Here is a 13,109-nt window from a genome sequence, read left to right on the forward strand (position 1 = left end):
TGCGAAGAATCGCGTCGTCTAGAAGAACTGCGGCGTCGAGACGGACTACGACGTGGCGGACGATGTGGGTGTCTACGCGTTGTGCTGAGTTCTGCGATGGCGGTTGTCAGAGCATCCACGCGGGCCTCAAGGGCTCGGATAGAACAGCACTGGCGGTCGTTGTCCGCAACGCTTGACAAGGTTGGCGCAGCATATTCGGCAACGCGGTCCGCCATCTCGGCGAGGCGATCTAGTGGTAGGTCCGTAGCTGGTGCAAGGGTCATGCGGATTCCTTGAGGCAAGCGTTGAAGGAACAGTTCCCGTAGAATTGGGAGGTTCTGATCGGGAGCTTGCTCACCTAGAAGTTGGCGCATGCGGTGAAGCAACTGGGAGGGTCGCCGGTCGGCCAGCTCCTCGGTGGTCAGGAGCTGTTGTATCCGCGATGCCTCGGATGCTGTCTTCCTGGCGAGGATGGTTTCCTTAATGTGGTCATAGGCGTTCTCCGGAGGAGGTAGCGCCAGGACGTCATCCAGCTCATCGGCCACTTCGGGGGGTAGGGCAGAAACCACATGGTAGTAGCGGGACTCCTGTGTGGTTATGCGGCGCAAGTGGAACTGGGCTTCCACTTGCGCAAACCAGGCCCGAGGATTCTTCGCCCAAAAAGCTGGAAGGCGGAGCTGGGTGGCGGAAAAGGTTCCATCGCCGTTGGAAGAGCTGCCTGTGTTCCGGTCCATGTTGGTCGGACGTCCGGGTCACCAATTTGTCGGCGGTGTTCGAAAATGCCGGAAAAGAATTTGAGACGTCCGGCCCGGAGCTTAGGCGAAAGGCATCTCTTCTTCTTTTTATTGTTGTCGTACCGGCTCCCGAGATCCACTGAGCGAGCCAGAGCGAGAGTCTGCACGAGCAACTCGCGCTCACTGTGCTCGGTTCTGTGGCGCGACCATTGTTTTAATTCTGAGCACGAATGATTTCTTTTTGAGTGAAGCAGGTTTTAAGAGCTGCGACTCTACAATACCTTAATTCTAGAAAATTAGTCGCCGGTCCTAGATACGCACTCCTACTGACTTATTGGCCCTTTTTCACTATCGGCTTATTTTGAATGAACTTCGAGCAAAAATGGCATATATTTTATAGGCTAAGAACTAAATGGATATGGCTTCGTACCTGTTTTGACGTGTCAGTGGTATAACAAATATTTTATGTAATATTTACTTTCATTTCTAGACGATAGATAAAGAGAGCTGACAAAATCGGTACACGTTCCTGCTTCGTAAAAAGAAATATATGTTAGCAAAGAGTTGAACAGTAAAATATAAATAGCTGGTGAAATGTCAGTCGCACGCTTCAGTAGACGCGTGGAGGGTCAGTAATACCGTCACAGATCAATGAGTGAAACCGGCCGGTGGTGCGCCTCCCCCTGCTAGTTATAAACGGAGTAGTTTTGAGCGTAATAGAATCCTATTACCAATGCACTACAAAGACTTTGAGTGCATTCTTCCTAATTGCTCCTCAGACTTGCGCCCTACCGAGAGGGCCGTCAAATTTCCCGGGGCCTCTAACTGCTTGAGCGCGTTTTGTTGTTTCCGTGACTAATCGTACGTAAACCTGCCCTTCTACCCGATATACGAATTTCACAAGATCGAGGGATTCTTTATAGTGCGCCTCCGGCAGAATGCACGAACTTGAATTTACGTTAATAACAACAGAAACTTGATAATGTGGGAGAGGTAGACCGCCGTAGTCTACGTCTAACCGCTCTATAGGAGGGAGTAGTTGAACAAAAAATATCGCATCAGGAAAACTATAGCCAGTAAGATAATTCAACATATGTTTTCAGCTCTCATTCACGCATTCCTCAAGGCGCTTTATTATATTAATATCTTAGTGTATTTGTTGCCTATTGCTATTTATGTTCCCCTCTACCCCCCTCCCCCTTTTTTAATTAACTGGTGGGTGAATTAGAAGCAAACAGTAGCTAGATTTGTTACGACTGCATATACTCTTTGTTGGTTTGATTATATTTTTTTCAAAAGATCAATGCTGTATTAATAACGCAGAATGTCTTTTGTAATATACGGTTGATTTCATGATTCTAAAATAATAGGCCTAATTTTTCCTAAAATCAAGATTTTATACTTAGTAATTTATGGCACTCAACTTTGCCATAAACTAGATTTCTGTTGTTATCTTAAGATTTCTCATTAGACGTTTGAAAAAAAAAATGAAAGACGGTTACTATCTACAGTAATGTCGATGTAGAGCGCAGCTCTTGAGGAGGAGGAGGGAAGGGTACGGAAAGGAGGGAAGGGTAAAGATAAGAATTTAACGGGAAATTGTGGGACAATTTCTCTGTAAGTTCCCCGCTATATTTATCGGGAGATTTCGCCACTAAGTTGGGGGGGGGGGGGGGGGGGGGGGAATGTCCTTGCTAAATTTGTCGGGAAAAATTCCCACTAAATTTAGCGGAAAAATTGGCGGATAAATTTCCGTGTGGAATTTATCGGAAACAATTGCCCGCTAAATTTGGCGGAAACATTTCCCCGTTATATTTAGGGGGAAAATTTCCCACCAAATGTAGGCACCATGTGGCGTCGCTCGTAAACCTCGTGACCCTCATGACCCTCTTGACGTCACACGTAGATGTAACTCGTGACCCTCGTAATCTCACACGTGACGTCACGTGTGACGTCATTATAAAAACCGTCCCATAATACAACGCGCGGTTACGCCGACGGCGTCGCCGATCAAGCCGGGAATGGGCGCCCAGGAGTTCCGCTCTAAAGCTCAAGCATGTCATTCCGCTGTGCAACAGTCAATGCAAATGTTTGCATTATACTGCATTTTATACGTTCGGCCTGAAGCCGCATATGCATTATAATAGCTATTCCTCGGGAACATTTTAAAAGTTGAGTATTCAAATTTTACTATGACATTTGTTTAGAGGTATTTCTCTGATAGCAAAATGTTTACAAGAAGCATCCTCGGGCTGTCGTTGGGGCTCCGTGTTTTTTGGTAATAACGGAACCGGGATCTATACACTTTCATTGAAAATTCGAAGTTTAATTCTTTAATTTTCGCTTGCCGGAAGTCAGATCTCTTACCAACTATACGTGTATCGTGTATTAGAGACTATGTCATTTCCAGGTTAAAAAAAATGACAAACCAATATAACATTCCTTGACTAATTAATAAATAAAAGTAAATTTAATAGTTCTGAGAAATATATACAAGAAGAAGCATCTATAAAAATACTTCTTATATTGGTTAATTTCAGTATTTTTTATTATACATCGATAAGCAAGCAACTCTTGGACCCCTAACCACAGATGTTGTTAACAAGTATATTACAGGATGTAAAAATATGCAACAATATTTTTCAGTGTATTTGCTAACAAACCCCTTTTTGACGGAGGAACAAAAAGCAGAACGCACTGCATTTATTTATTTTTTTATTTTTTATTCTTTTTTTTTAAACAGAACAAAAGCTTTACTATTTTACCACCGGATTGCTATCATACTTTATTAATAGCATTCACGCATATGATACATTGTCGTGTCTTTATGTGGAGACCGAAACTTTTATATATGCTGGCACAACACGCATTCGCAGATTGTCCTTTTTCGGGGTTAGGAATATAGCGAAAATATCCTTTTGCATAGAACAGACGTGGAGGATGTGCATCCCGCAACAGTCATATATGGTTATGGAAGGGCTACAATCATTATTTCAGTTACCTCTCTGTAGAACCATTCAGGCACAGGCATAATAAACATAATGAGAAGAGTCCTGTTTTTTGTTTTATTCACCTGACAGTCATTATGATTTTCTTAACATATTTTAATTTCAGTGATTTTCATAACTAAATTCGAGAATTTATTCTCGTTCATCCGACCGCTCGCAGGAATTATTACAATCTATTGTCATTTGATAGACTATATTTAAAAGGTTCAAAACATTCCGTTATGCGTCAACTGACGCATTGATTGCGCTTTTTTCGTGAATTGCTTCCTGAAAACCACAAGTAATTTGCATATTCCTTAACGATACGAAGACAAGGATGGGAATTATAAAGTTTAAGTCGTGTGATGTTACCGGTTCGAAGGTTTTCAATCACTAGTGTTACACTAAATTTCATAAAGCTGTCTGGCGGGTGAATTAGCATGAATCGGCAAGACAGGGATTACGGTTGAAGTGTGTTTTTTTTTTTTTTTGCAGGATTACGAGGTGGATCTATATTTGCGCCAGGCGTGGATCGACGAGAGGCTTCGGAAGTCCACGCTATCTCGTCCGCTCGACTTGAATGACCCGAAACTGGTGCAAATGATCTGGAAGCCGGAAGTGTTCTTTGCCAACGCCAAACACGCCGAATTCCAGTATGTGACTGTGCCCAATGTCCTTGTGCGGATCAATCCTTCCGGGGAAATTCTTTACATGCTCAGGTGAATGATCCTATACATGTATTTGAAAATGATAAAACAAATATATTAAAACAATGTTTGTTTGAGACATTGCAATATTTGCAATGTATGGCCCTTTGCAGTGTTGTAAAGTACCGAGGTATAAGCAACTGCAACTTGGTAACTAGGTACTTTTGTTGTACCTAACGTTCACAGCGAGGTACTTTTTTTTTTTCCTTCCGTCAACCTGGAGTTGAGGTACATTTTCCAACAAGTTGTAACTTAGTGAAATTAGTTTCTGCGCCCAATTACCTTTTTGGTTATTTAGCCGAACTATAGCAAGTAAGAAATTTAGGTCATCATGCTCTGAGGAAGAGCCAAAGGGCACATGTTTATGCATTAATTTAGTTATTAATTGAACTTGAGTTACCTGGAAACAACTTAAAGCCTCCTTAGAGACACAATTATTATTTTGTTATGCTTTTATTTATGTAGTTTTTTTTTGTTTATATTGAGTGACCCAGAAACAAATTTATGCCTGCGACAGTCAGACAGAGGTAATAACATTGAGATATATTCAGGCGGTCTTATTTGCTTTCCGTGCTTTCTGAACCAGCACGTTAGTTTGGACAGCACGATACAGCATGTGATCGTCAACTCAACACAGCGTCGTAGGCGCTACCGAAAAGTAGAAACGAAGTACATTCCTCGTTAGGTTCTAAGAAATAAGAAAAAAAAGAACTTCATAATTTCTACCGTCTGTCATCGACAATTTAAGGTTGAGTGAATAAACAGGGGGGGGGGGGGGGGGCGGGGGGGGGGGTGCAAGGCAAACACAAGTGTAAACACTTAAAAGGAACGCATGTGAGCTTCGAGTATGAAAAAAGCCTTGTGAGACGAGCAAAGTGGTTTTAAAAAGAGAGAGAGAGCTTTTTTTTATTTTTCAAGTGTTGTTTTTAAGCTTTTTGTGGGAGCAAGTGCTAATACAATACACTAAACTGTCTTAAAAAAATTGTAATGTATCAAGGTTGTAGTTTGACACAAGTATAATAGCGCAAACTGACAAGGACAAAAAGACACACACACGAGAGGAGTGGTGCTTACTTCCAACTGAGTTCATTGCAACGTAAAACCAACCAATATATACCATCGGATGAGGAAAAAAAAGGAATAAATAAAACAAATATAAAAATTATACATTTAAATACTTATCCACTGCGTGCGAATTGCATCAGATAAGAACGTACAGAAAAGGTGTTTCTTTTTCAGTGACACATTTTAAGGACATGCTAACACGTTGCTCTCATGCCTTCCTCATAATGATTGCCCCAATCATTTCTCAATCTGACTTGTCCTTTGCTGTCTTCAAAAACATCGTCATTTTCAAACGTGGTTCACACCCACGACACTTACAGTGCTTACTAAGATGACCACCTAGGCTTTTTCGTACCGAATCACTATGCTCGCGAGCTCCGTCATTGAAGGGCCGAATTGTTTTTTTTTATTTTTTTCATTATGAATGCGGCCACAGCTAAAATTAATTTGAGTCAGTCACTATACATGTAGGCGTGTGTTTTCGCGCATTGGACATTTTTTTCTGCTGATTAAGCATTGAAATATAGGTTGGCATTAATTTGTGAAAACTTGCTAACCCTCCTGGAATTCAACACGAAGTCAATGGTTGTCAGCATTCATGATCAGTTTTTTGTTAAAATATTTCAAGGAGATATTGGTGAATTCTTATGAATAACATTGCAAACACCACCTACGTTTCAATTTGGTAAACGCTAACGCTTCCCCTTTCACGTTAAAGGGTCCCAGAAAAAAAAAACAGAACTCATATATCAACAAAAAGTTAGTACACTTTTGCCTGATATGTTTATCGTTTCGCGGAATCTTGAAAAGGTAGCTGGAAGGTGTGCTGAAAGAAAAATCTCCTTGCAAACTTGGCAAAAGATGTCTATCGCTTACTGGGCGTAAAATTATTCAAACCGTAAAAAAAAAAAAAAAAAAAAAAAAAAACGTGCCTTTATAACGCTGACTGCAAAAGTGGGGTTGCGTATGAAGTTCCTTTTAGTCGTGCCCGCATTTACAACTTGACAAACAGGTCAATATTCCAATAACAGAGCTCGCGAACATAGTCTATCGGTACGAAGCTATCTAGGGAGTAATCCTGGTGAGCACTGCAAGCGTTGTGTGTGTGAACCGCTTTTGAAAATGACAAAGTTCTTGAAGAGAGCACATAACATGTCATGAGAATAAATAATGGAAGCGATTTGTTATCAGAAAGGCTGGAGACAAGTTCGTCAGCGTGCCTTTGGTGTGCCTCATTAACAAAAGTGTACTCTCTTTATGGTGATACCTCATTGGATTGACACGTGGTAAATAGCTGTTTCATTTTTTTACTTTTTTATTTGTTTTTTTTTGTTTTTTTCTCTCGCTGCTTTGGTATACTAATCGTTGTTTTGATGTTGCAAAAAAAGAGTTGAAAGTCAGCTCGAGTCTTGTCGTTTGTGTGCCTTTTTGACCTTGTTTTTTGCGTTATTTTATTGGTCAACTATAAACCAACGAGCCTACTAAAAGTCGAGTTGAAACTCATGCCGCCATTAAAACGCGTGTTCTTAATATTTAATTGGCACTTCCGAGCATTGCGGCAGTGGCGCGCGCTTTTCGCGTGCACCACCTCCGCAATCACTAAACTGCGGTCGAAGATGGCAGACAAACACTTTGTATAGGCACTGGTTCTAAAGGCAAACAGAGCATAGAAAAAAAAAGAAAAACTATAACAGATAAAACTTGGACGAGGTACTAGTTCTAAAGGCGAATAGAGAAGGGAAATAAGAAAAGATAACAGGCTGCTAAAGGTCCATAAGGGACTGCATTTTTTTTTTTTTTTTCAGAGTGCGTTAGCGCTAGTATTCAGATGACAGGGAAAAACTGACGGCGTCCGTCTCTGGACAAACCAGTGGAAGGGGAAGCACGTCGCGTAGTGAGGAGGAGAGTAGTGAGGGACAAAGGGTAGAGGGATGTGACGTCACGGGGCAGAAGCCAATGGGCGTACGGATGCTGGGGCGAGTCTGAACATGCAGGTGAGCGGGGCGCGTATGTCTTGGCTAGTGCACACATGGAGTGTGTTACAAATAGGCGGCAAATCATTTAAGGAACATCTATTGGTGTATCCTTTGGGAATGCGTTATGATGACCTTTGGGAAACGCCACACACGTCCCCCTTTGAGAAACGCTAACACTGGCGCCGGAAAAAAACAATAATAGGCAGTAAAAAATAAATATTGCAAAAGTGAAAGCCAAAAATAAGCCATAACAGAAAAGTAAAGCGGTCAGCGTTAGCTTTTACCGAAGGGGGAGTGTGTTGCGTTTCCAAAATGTCATGCTAACGCGTTCCCTAAAGATCCACCAGAGGATTTTACTTTTATTTTACACACTGTAACGCATCAATAAAGCAGTTGTTTCGAAATTGTGCTTTTGTATCCCCTTACTAAATGAATAGGCATTATTTTGCTTTTTTTCAATATTTGGAAAAATACATTTCGACACGGAGACGGTATATTTTATGATTTTGTAAAACAGAATATCTTAAGCGATTTTTAACAATTTGTCAGGTTAACCTAACTAGTAAGACATGGCATACATCGACCTTCTTTGGCACGTCGGTTGTTGATTGTTGCTGGATGCAACCGGCTGTCTGCTTTTCCAATTTTCGCTGAACCAAGCTATCTTAAGTTCCACATCTGCAACATTGGCCTTTAAACGGCCATGTTATCTTTCCCTTTATCCCTATATAGATCGTAAGTATATTAGCATATTTCACGACGATCTTTCAATCCAGTCTTGATTCTATCAAGTACATGATTAATCACATGTTTATTTTTTATCATGTGTAAAGCCCACAATATACTTTTCTTATCTATAAAGCTTCGTCTTGCTCGTACCCAACCGACGTCCCTCGCGACCTTTTTTTTTGTCGAAGTCTTGGTACCATTCGCTACTATTTGCAGTTTTTATAAAAAAATACAACATGTCTTTTTAAATAACTGTAGTTTCAATGCGTATCTAGATATGCATTGAGGCTCCTTCAGCGTGTATCTAGATACGCACCTCAACTACATTTTTATGAGTAACTGGAAGTGGTATCGCAGGTGCATCTCGATGGTAACCTTTACATCCTTGGTCCTCAATATTGGCGAGAAAGGATATATTTTATCACAAATGTGAAATAAAATGTAAGGGGGGCCGATGGGGTTGTAGTCTTATTTCCTCACGAATAGTGAAAACACAATTGCACAATAGAGTGAGGGAAGACATAATTATAGATATTTTTCCCACATTTTTAGAATGTGGACAAGACAATTCGTGAGCTTTTATACACTCAGTAGTCCATAATTCTAAATTAGAATATCTGGTTATTTTTTCAATGATTTTAACTAAACAATTTCAGGATTGAACTTTCAATTGCCGAATGAAGTGCTCTACTGCCATTCACTTATGATGTAATTTTTAATGCCCTGGTAGTTATTTAATTTACATTTTCTATGTGCATCTGACAGACGATGAGAATCGATGATAGTTGTCCCGAATGGTGCCAGAACAAGGTACACTGAGAAAAAGAAAAGTCACTTCAGTAGTATTGGAGCAAGCTGCTTAGCTTACAATGCATACTTCCAGCATCTTAAACCTTCATTACAGGATATCGTGTCATTATTATTTACAGGTGAAATAGGCAACGAGGTTTAGTATATACCCTCTCTTTTTTGTTTTACTTGAAACTCGATGGAATGTGGAATGGTGGTTTTCGCCACATTATCTTTCGGCGTGCTCTTCAATATATACAAAATATTCAAATCTGGGTTCCTTGTTAGATACCTGTGAAGTTTTTGGAAATAAATAGCTTTGACGTCGTCTTTACAGTGGACGAGAGTAACATAATTTGGTGTTAATTATTCATCACAACATACGACCAAACATACCACCCCACTCTGTTATGCAAATATCAACAACACCCTCTTCGTCATTATACCATATTAATGATGTTATGAATAGCAGACGAGCATCGTTTTCAGGACGCTGAGTCTAGCATGTCGAAGCCGATAAATAGTGAGCTGTAAAACACAATCATATTACATCAGAACCTCTAGTTTAAAATCTGAAATGTAATATACAGTTTTTGGCTCATTTAAAGCATATGATTAAGTAGCTTCAGATACATATCATACAAACCTTATAAGGGCGTATAAAGTGATATAAGATGATATAGGAAGCTATAAGAAACTTCTTATCAGTGCATTATACTTCTTATATACACATGTGTGGTCCTGACATGTTCTTTTGTGACCTTATTTGGCAATAAGCGTTTATTGGGTCAAGACATTTCCATACTTAAACGATATTACACTAAGAATATAAATTATGATTTCTCTAATACTCATGCCTGTCCCTTGTTACCGTGTTTTTCTCTTCCAAAAAAAGAAGTGCATTATACGTATTTGTTTTTTGATATGGCGATAAGTTGATCAGTAAAGCTTCTCGTTACTAATTCGGTCGCATTTACTAACAGCTGATGCCTTTCTAATGGTGGCAGAACAATATAAATAAAAACCTTATTCAACCCCTCAGGATTCAAAACAAATTCAACACCAATATTGAGAAGATTTCAAACCACGGCATTTGTCGATAGTTTCTATTTTTATAAACATAACATAATATTGTATAATTTTAAACGCACTCGCTGAACTGCAATGCGTTCATTTCTTACAATATCTTTTTTTTTTTTAATGACACCAGACAAATGAAAAACGTCTTGCATTCTTCAACAGCGCCAAAATCCGGTTCTGAACGCCAATAATAAAAAAAAACAATTATGATCCGCTTTACTTATCTAGTTCGAAGAACCATCCGATATTCTATATTATGAGCGTCGTTACATTGAATAAAAATAGCAAACTTATTGAACGAAGGTGTCTTTCAAAGTGGTAGTTTTTCTCGTTATTTGGGAGATATAACTTTCGAAGTTGTCTCCATGTTTGTTGCTCTATTGTGTGTTTTGACTAAGTGCGCTCGATCCCAAATATTTTTACTGAAGGCAATGATGTTACAAACAATTTTCCTCAGATACCATCCCGATAGCGGAAACTGAAAACCCCGTATTTATATTACCGCACATATTCTTCTCATATATATTTTGCTGTTAATAATGAGCAAATAACTTACCGCCTTCTCGTACTAGGCTATTTAAAATAACAAAAAAAATATAATTAACATAGTATACCATGCTTACTAAAGAAAATGTAATCCTGTTCTTCAGCACGAATAATGAAGCTGCTGCGTATTGCAGAAAGCTAAAACTCTGTCAGAATCTCGAAGAACTAGCGTCGGGAAAGGGATGCGAAAGCTGTTGAATCATGGATTGACCTGGGTCAACTATAAAAGCGAAAAACGAAATGCGTCTATGAATCGACGTCAACATAAATCTAACTTTAATAAACCAAGGCACGTTATCGAGGGTGCCCGTGGAATTTTTTTTTTATACTTCGTCCCAACCTACGATAGACTAACGGCAAAAGCTAGGGACCGCCAGATCAAATCACGAGCCATTTCGTAAAGATGCACGTGTCGGTGCCTGCGTCTTGGATCACTGGTGCGGATGGGAGGACAGTGGTTCAAATTGAACAGCACAGAGTGACTGACACCTTTAACATTGCAACAAAAAAAAAAGCCCCGAAAACTGGGATTCTTAAAAGGAATATTATTAGACCACCTCTAACTCAATACCATAGTTTAACGTGAAACGAGATGAAACCTGGTGCCCTCTGGCTTTGGCCTTTAGTTCATCGTAGAATGACACACAGATTAGTGCATCGATTTTGTCACCAAAAAACGAAATTATTCTGGCTCTGCTGTCTAGTTGTTTCTTTTATGTAATAAATGCCACAGGTACCCACAATGTAATGTCTTGTTTTGATTCGATTAGTCTGCGGTGGACGCTTCCCCTAAAAAGGTACCATATTTAATAAGGCGTTAGCTTTAGGGAGATCATGTCGCTGAAAAGCAGGCGCCGGTGGGACCAGAAAATTCTGGTTGGTCGATAAGCTATTCATTTGCCGAAAATAACCTCTGAAGAAGGTGAACAAAAGGGACAAAGTACAAACACATACCTCCAAACACAGCTTAGTGGCTGGTGCCTTTGTCCCTCTTGTTCCCCTTATCCAGAACTAATTTTCGTCATTGTTGTCCAGGTTGGTTCCACCTTTGTATTTAATTGCATTATAATTAATTAGCCTTAAAGAAAAAAGATCGTAGAATATCGGGCGGAGCGGGATCGAGCCCACGACCCCTCGTTTGTGAGTCAGACACGCCAAGGACTAAGCCACGGAGACACACTTGCAGGGCTCGGAAACAAGCGAACGCTTATATTGAGACATCCCGTTCTACTCGAAAAGCCGAAGCTAAAAAGTTATTTCATAATATATATATATATATATATATATATTATATAGAAGTAACGTTATGTTCTCAAAGTTTGGCATCTTTTCCCCACCGCCAGCGTCAGAGTCCGTCAGAGTTTCAACTTTCTGAAATCAATTGTTTATCTATGGCGGCCGAAAACCTAGGTTCGGTTATCTCGACCAGTCAGGGTATGAATTCAAAAGGCTGACTTGCCGTTGTACTACCATTTTTAAGTTTTGAGAAGAGATGATATATTTATATTTAAAAAAAATATATCTTATTAATTGTTGTTTCAGAACATACTCCTGTAAAGCTCAAAATATCGCCGTTTTGACGGCTTTCTGATCTAGGTAATGCCATCCGTAAAAAGTATTTTAAGGGCATTGCATTCATTTCCATGGTAATTTAAAAAGCGTGGGATTTTTTTGAATCCACATCTCGCAAAAAAACGTACCGACAGAACTCAGTCATTAATTAATAGCAAATATATCACAAACTTAAAACAACAGGAACTCATAAAAAAAAAATATGAGCATTAACTATTTTTAAAACGAACGATTCGAAAGCTCATCAAATTTTCGGAACAGGAGATTTGTCCTTGAGGGTCATTTTGTATCTGAAAAAGGCGGCTCAAAATTTCGCTATTTTTTTGTTCCAAACAGCGGGAAGAAAAGTAAATAAAAGGCTCACTGAAATTGAAAATAAAAATGGTTTGTAGTCAGAAATGCTTTAAAAAGGGTTCAGGAGGATTTGGGGAAATTACGTTTTCTCTGAGTAAAAACGTTCATTTTGAACATGCATTCAGATCCTGCTACAATTCATTAAATAAAAAAATCGTACTCGGTCTATAACTACGAAACGTATTCTAAACGAAAAGTATATTTTTATTTATCGGCATGGTTTAATTTTCCTTTTTTTTATGTTTTTATAGATCTGAATCGTGGATTGCAGTGCCTACGACTTCTTCTTTCAAGCCTGTAAACAATTCTTGTATGAAAGGCAGACAAAATAAAAAAAAGGAAAGACGCAATGAATTGCGCAGCCATCGATTTCATTGTATACAAATGCGGATTCAATCAAAGCTTTTGGGGGTCTTGCAGCAGGCCGTTGAATAATCCCTTTCATTTGCGTCTACAGGCTTAAGCTCCGTTTCTCCTGCATGATGGATCTGTACCGGTACCCGATGGACTCCCAAGTTTGCAGCATCGAGATTGCTTCATGTACGCAATGGTTTGAGGCCCTTCCACTGTTACCCCTACCCTGAGCGTTTT

General features: G+C 39.6%; 1 protein-coding gene across 1 annotated transcript in view; it reads left to right on the top strand.

Annotated features, from left to right (window-relative positions):
- Nucleotides 1–13,109, top strand: part of LOC8039823 (glutamate-gated chloride channel) — a 190,581-nt gene that overhangs the window by 165,301 nt on the left and 12,171 nt on the right. Inside the window, exons 4-5 of the mRNA XM_029970175.2 lie at nt 4,196–4,419; nt 12,976–13,058. Coding sequence (XP_029826035.2) covers nt 4,196–4,419; nt 12,976–13,058 — 307 coding nt within the window. The remainder of the gene's footprint in view (nt 1–4,195; nt 4,420–12,975; nt 13,059–13,109) is intronic.

Source organism: Ixodes scapularis, unplaced genomic scaffold (genome assembly GCF_016920785.2).
Source record: "Ixodes scapularis isolate PalLabHiFi unplaced genomic scaffold, ASM1692078v2 PGA_scaffold0__279_contigs__length_252992795, whole genome shotgun sequence".
NCBI classification, from domain to species: Eukaryota; Metazoa; Arthropoda; class Arachnida; order Ixodida; family Ixodidae; genus Ixodes; species Ixodes scapularis.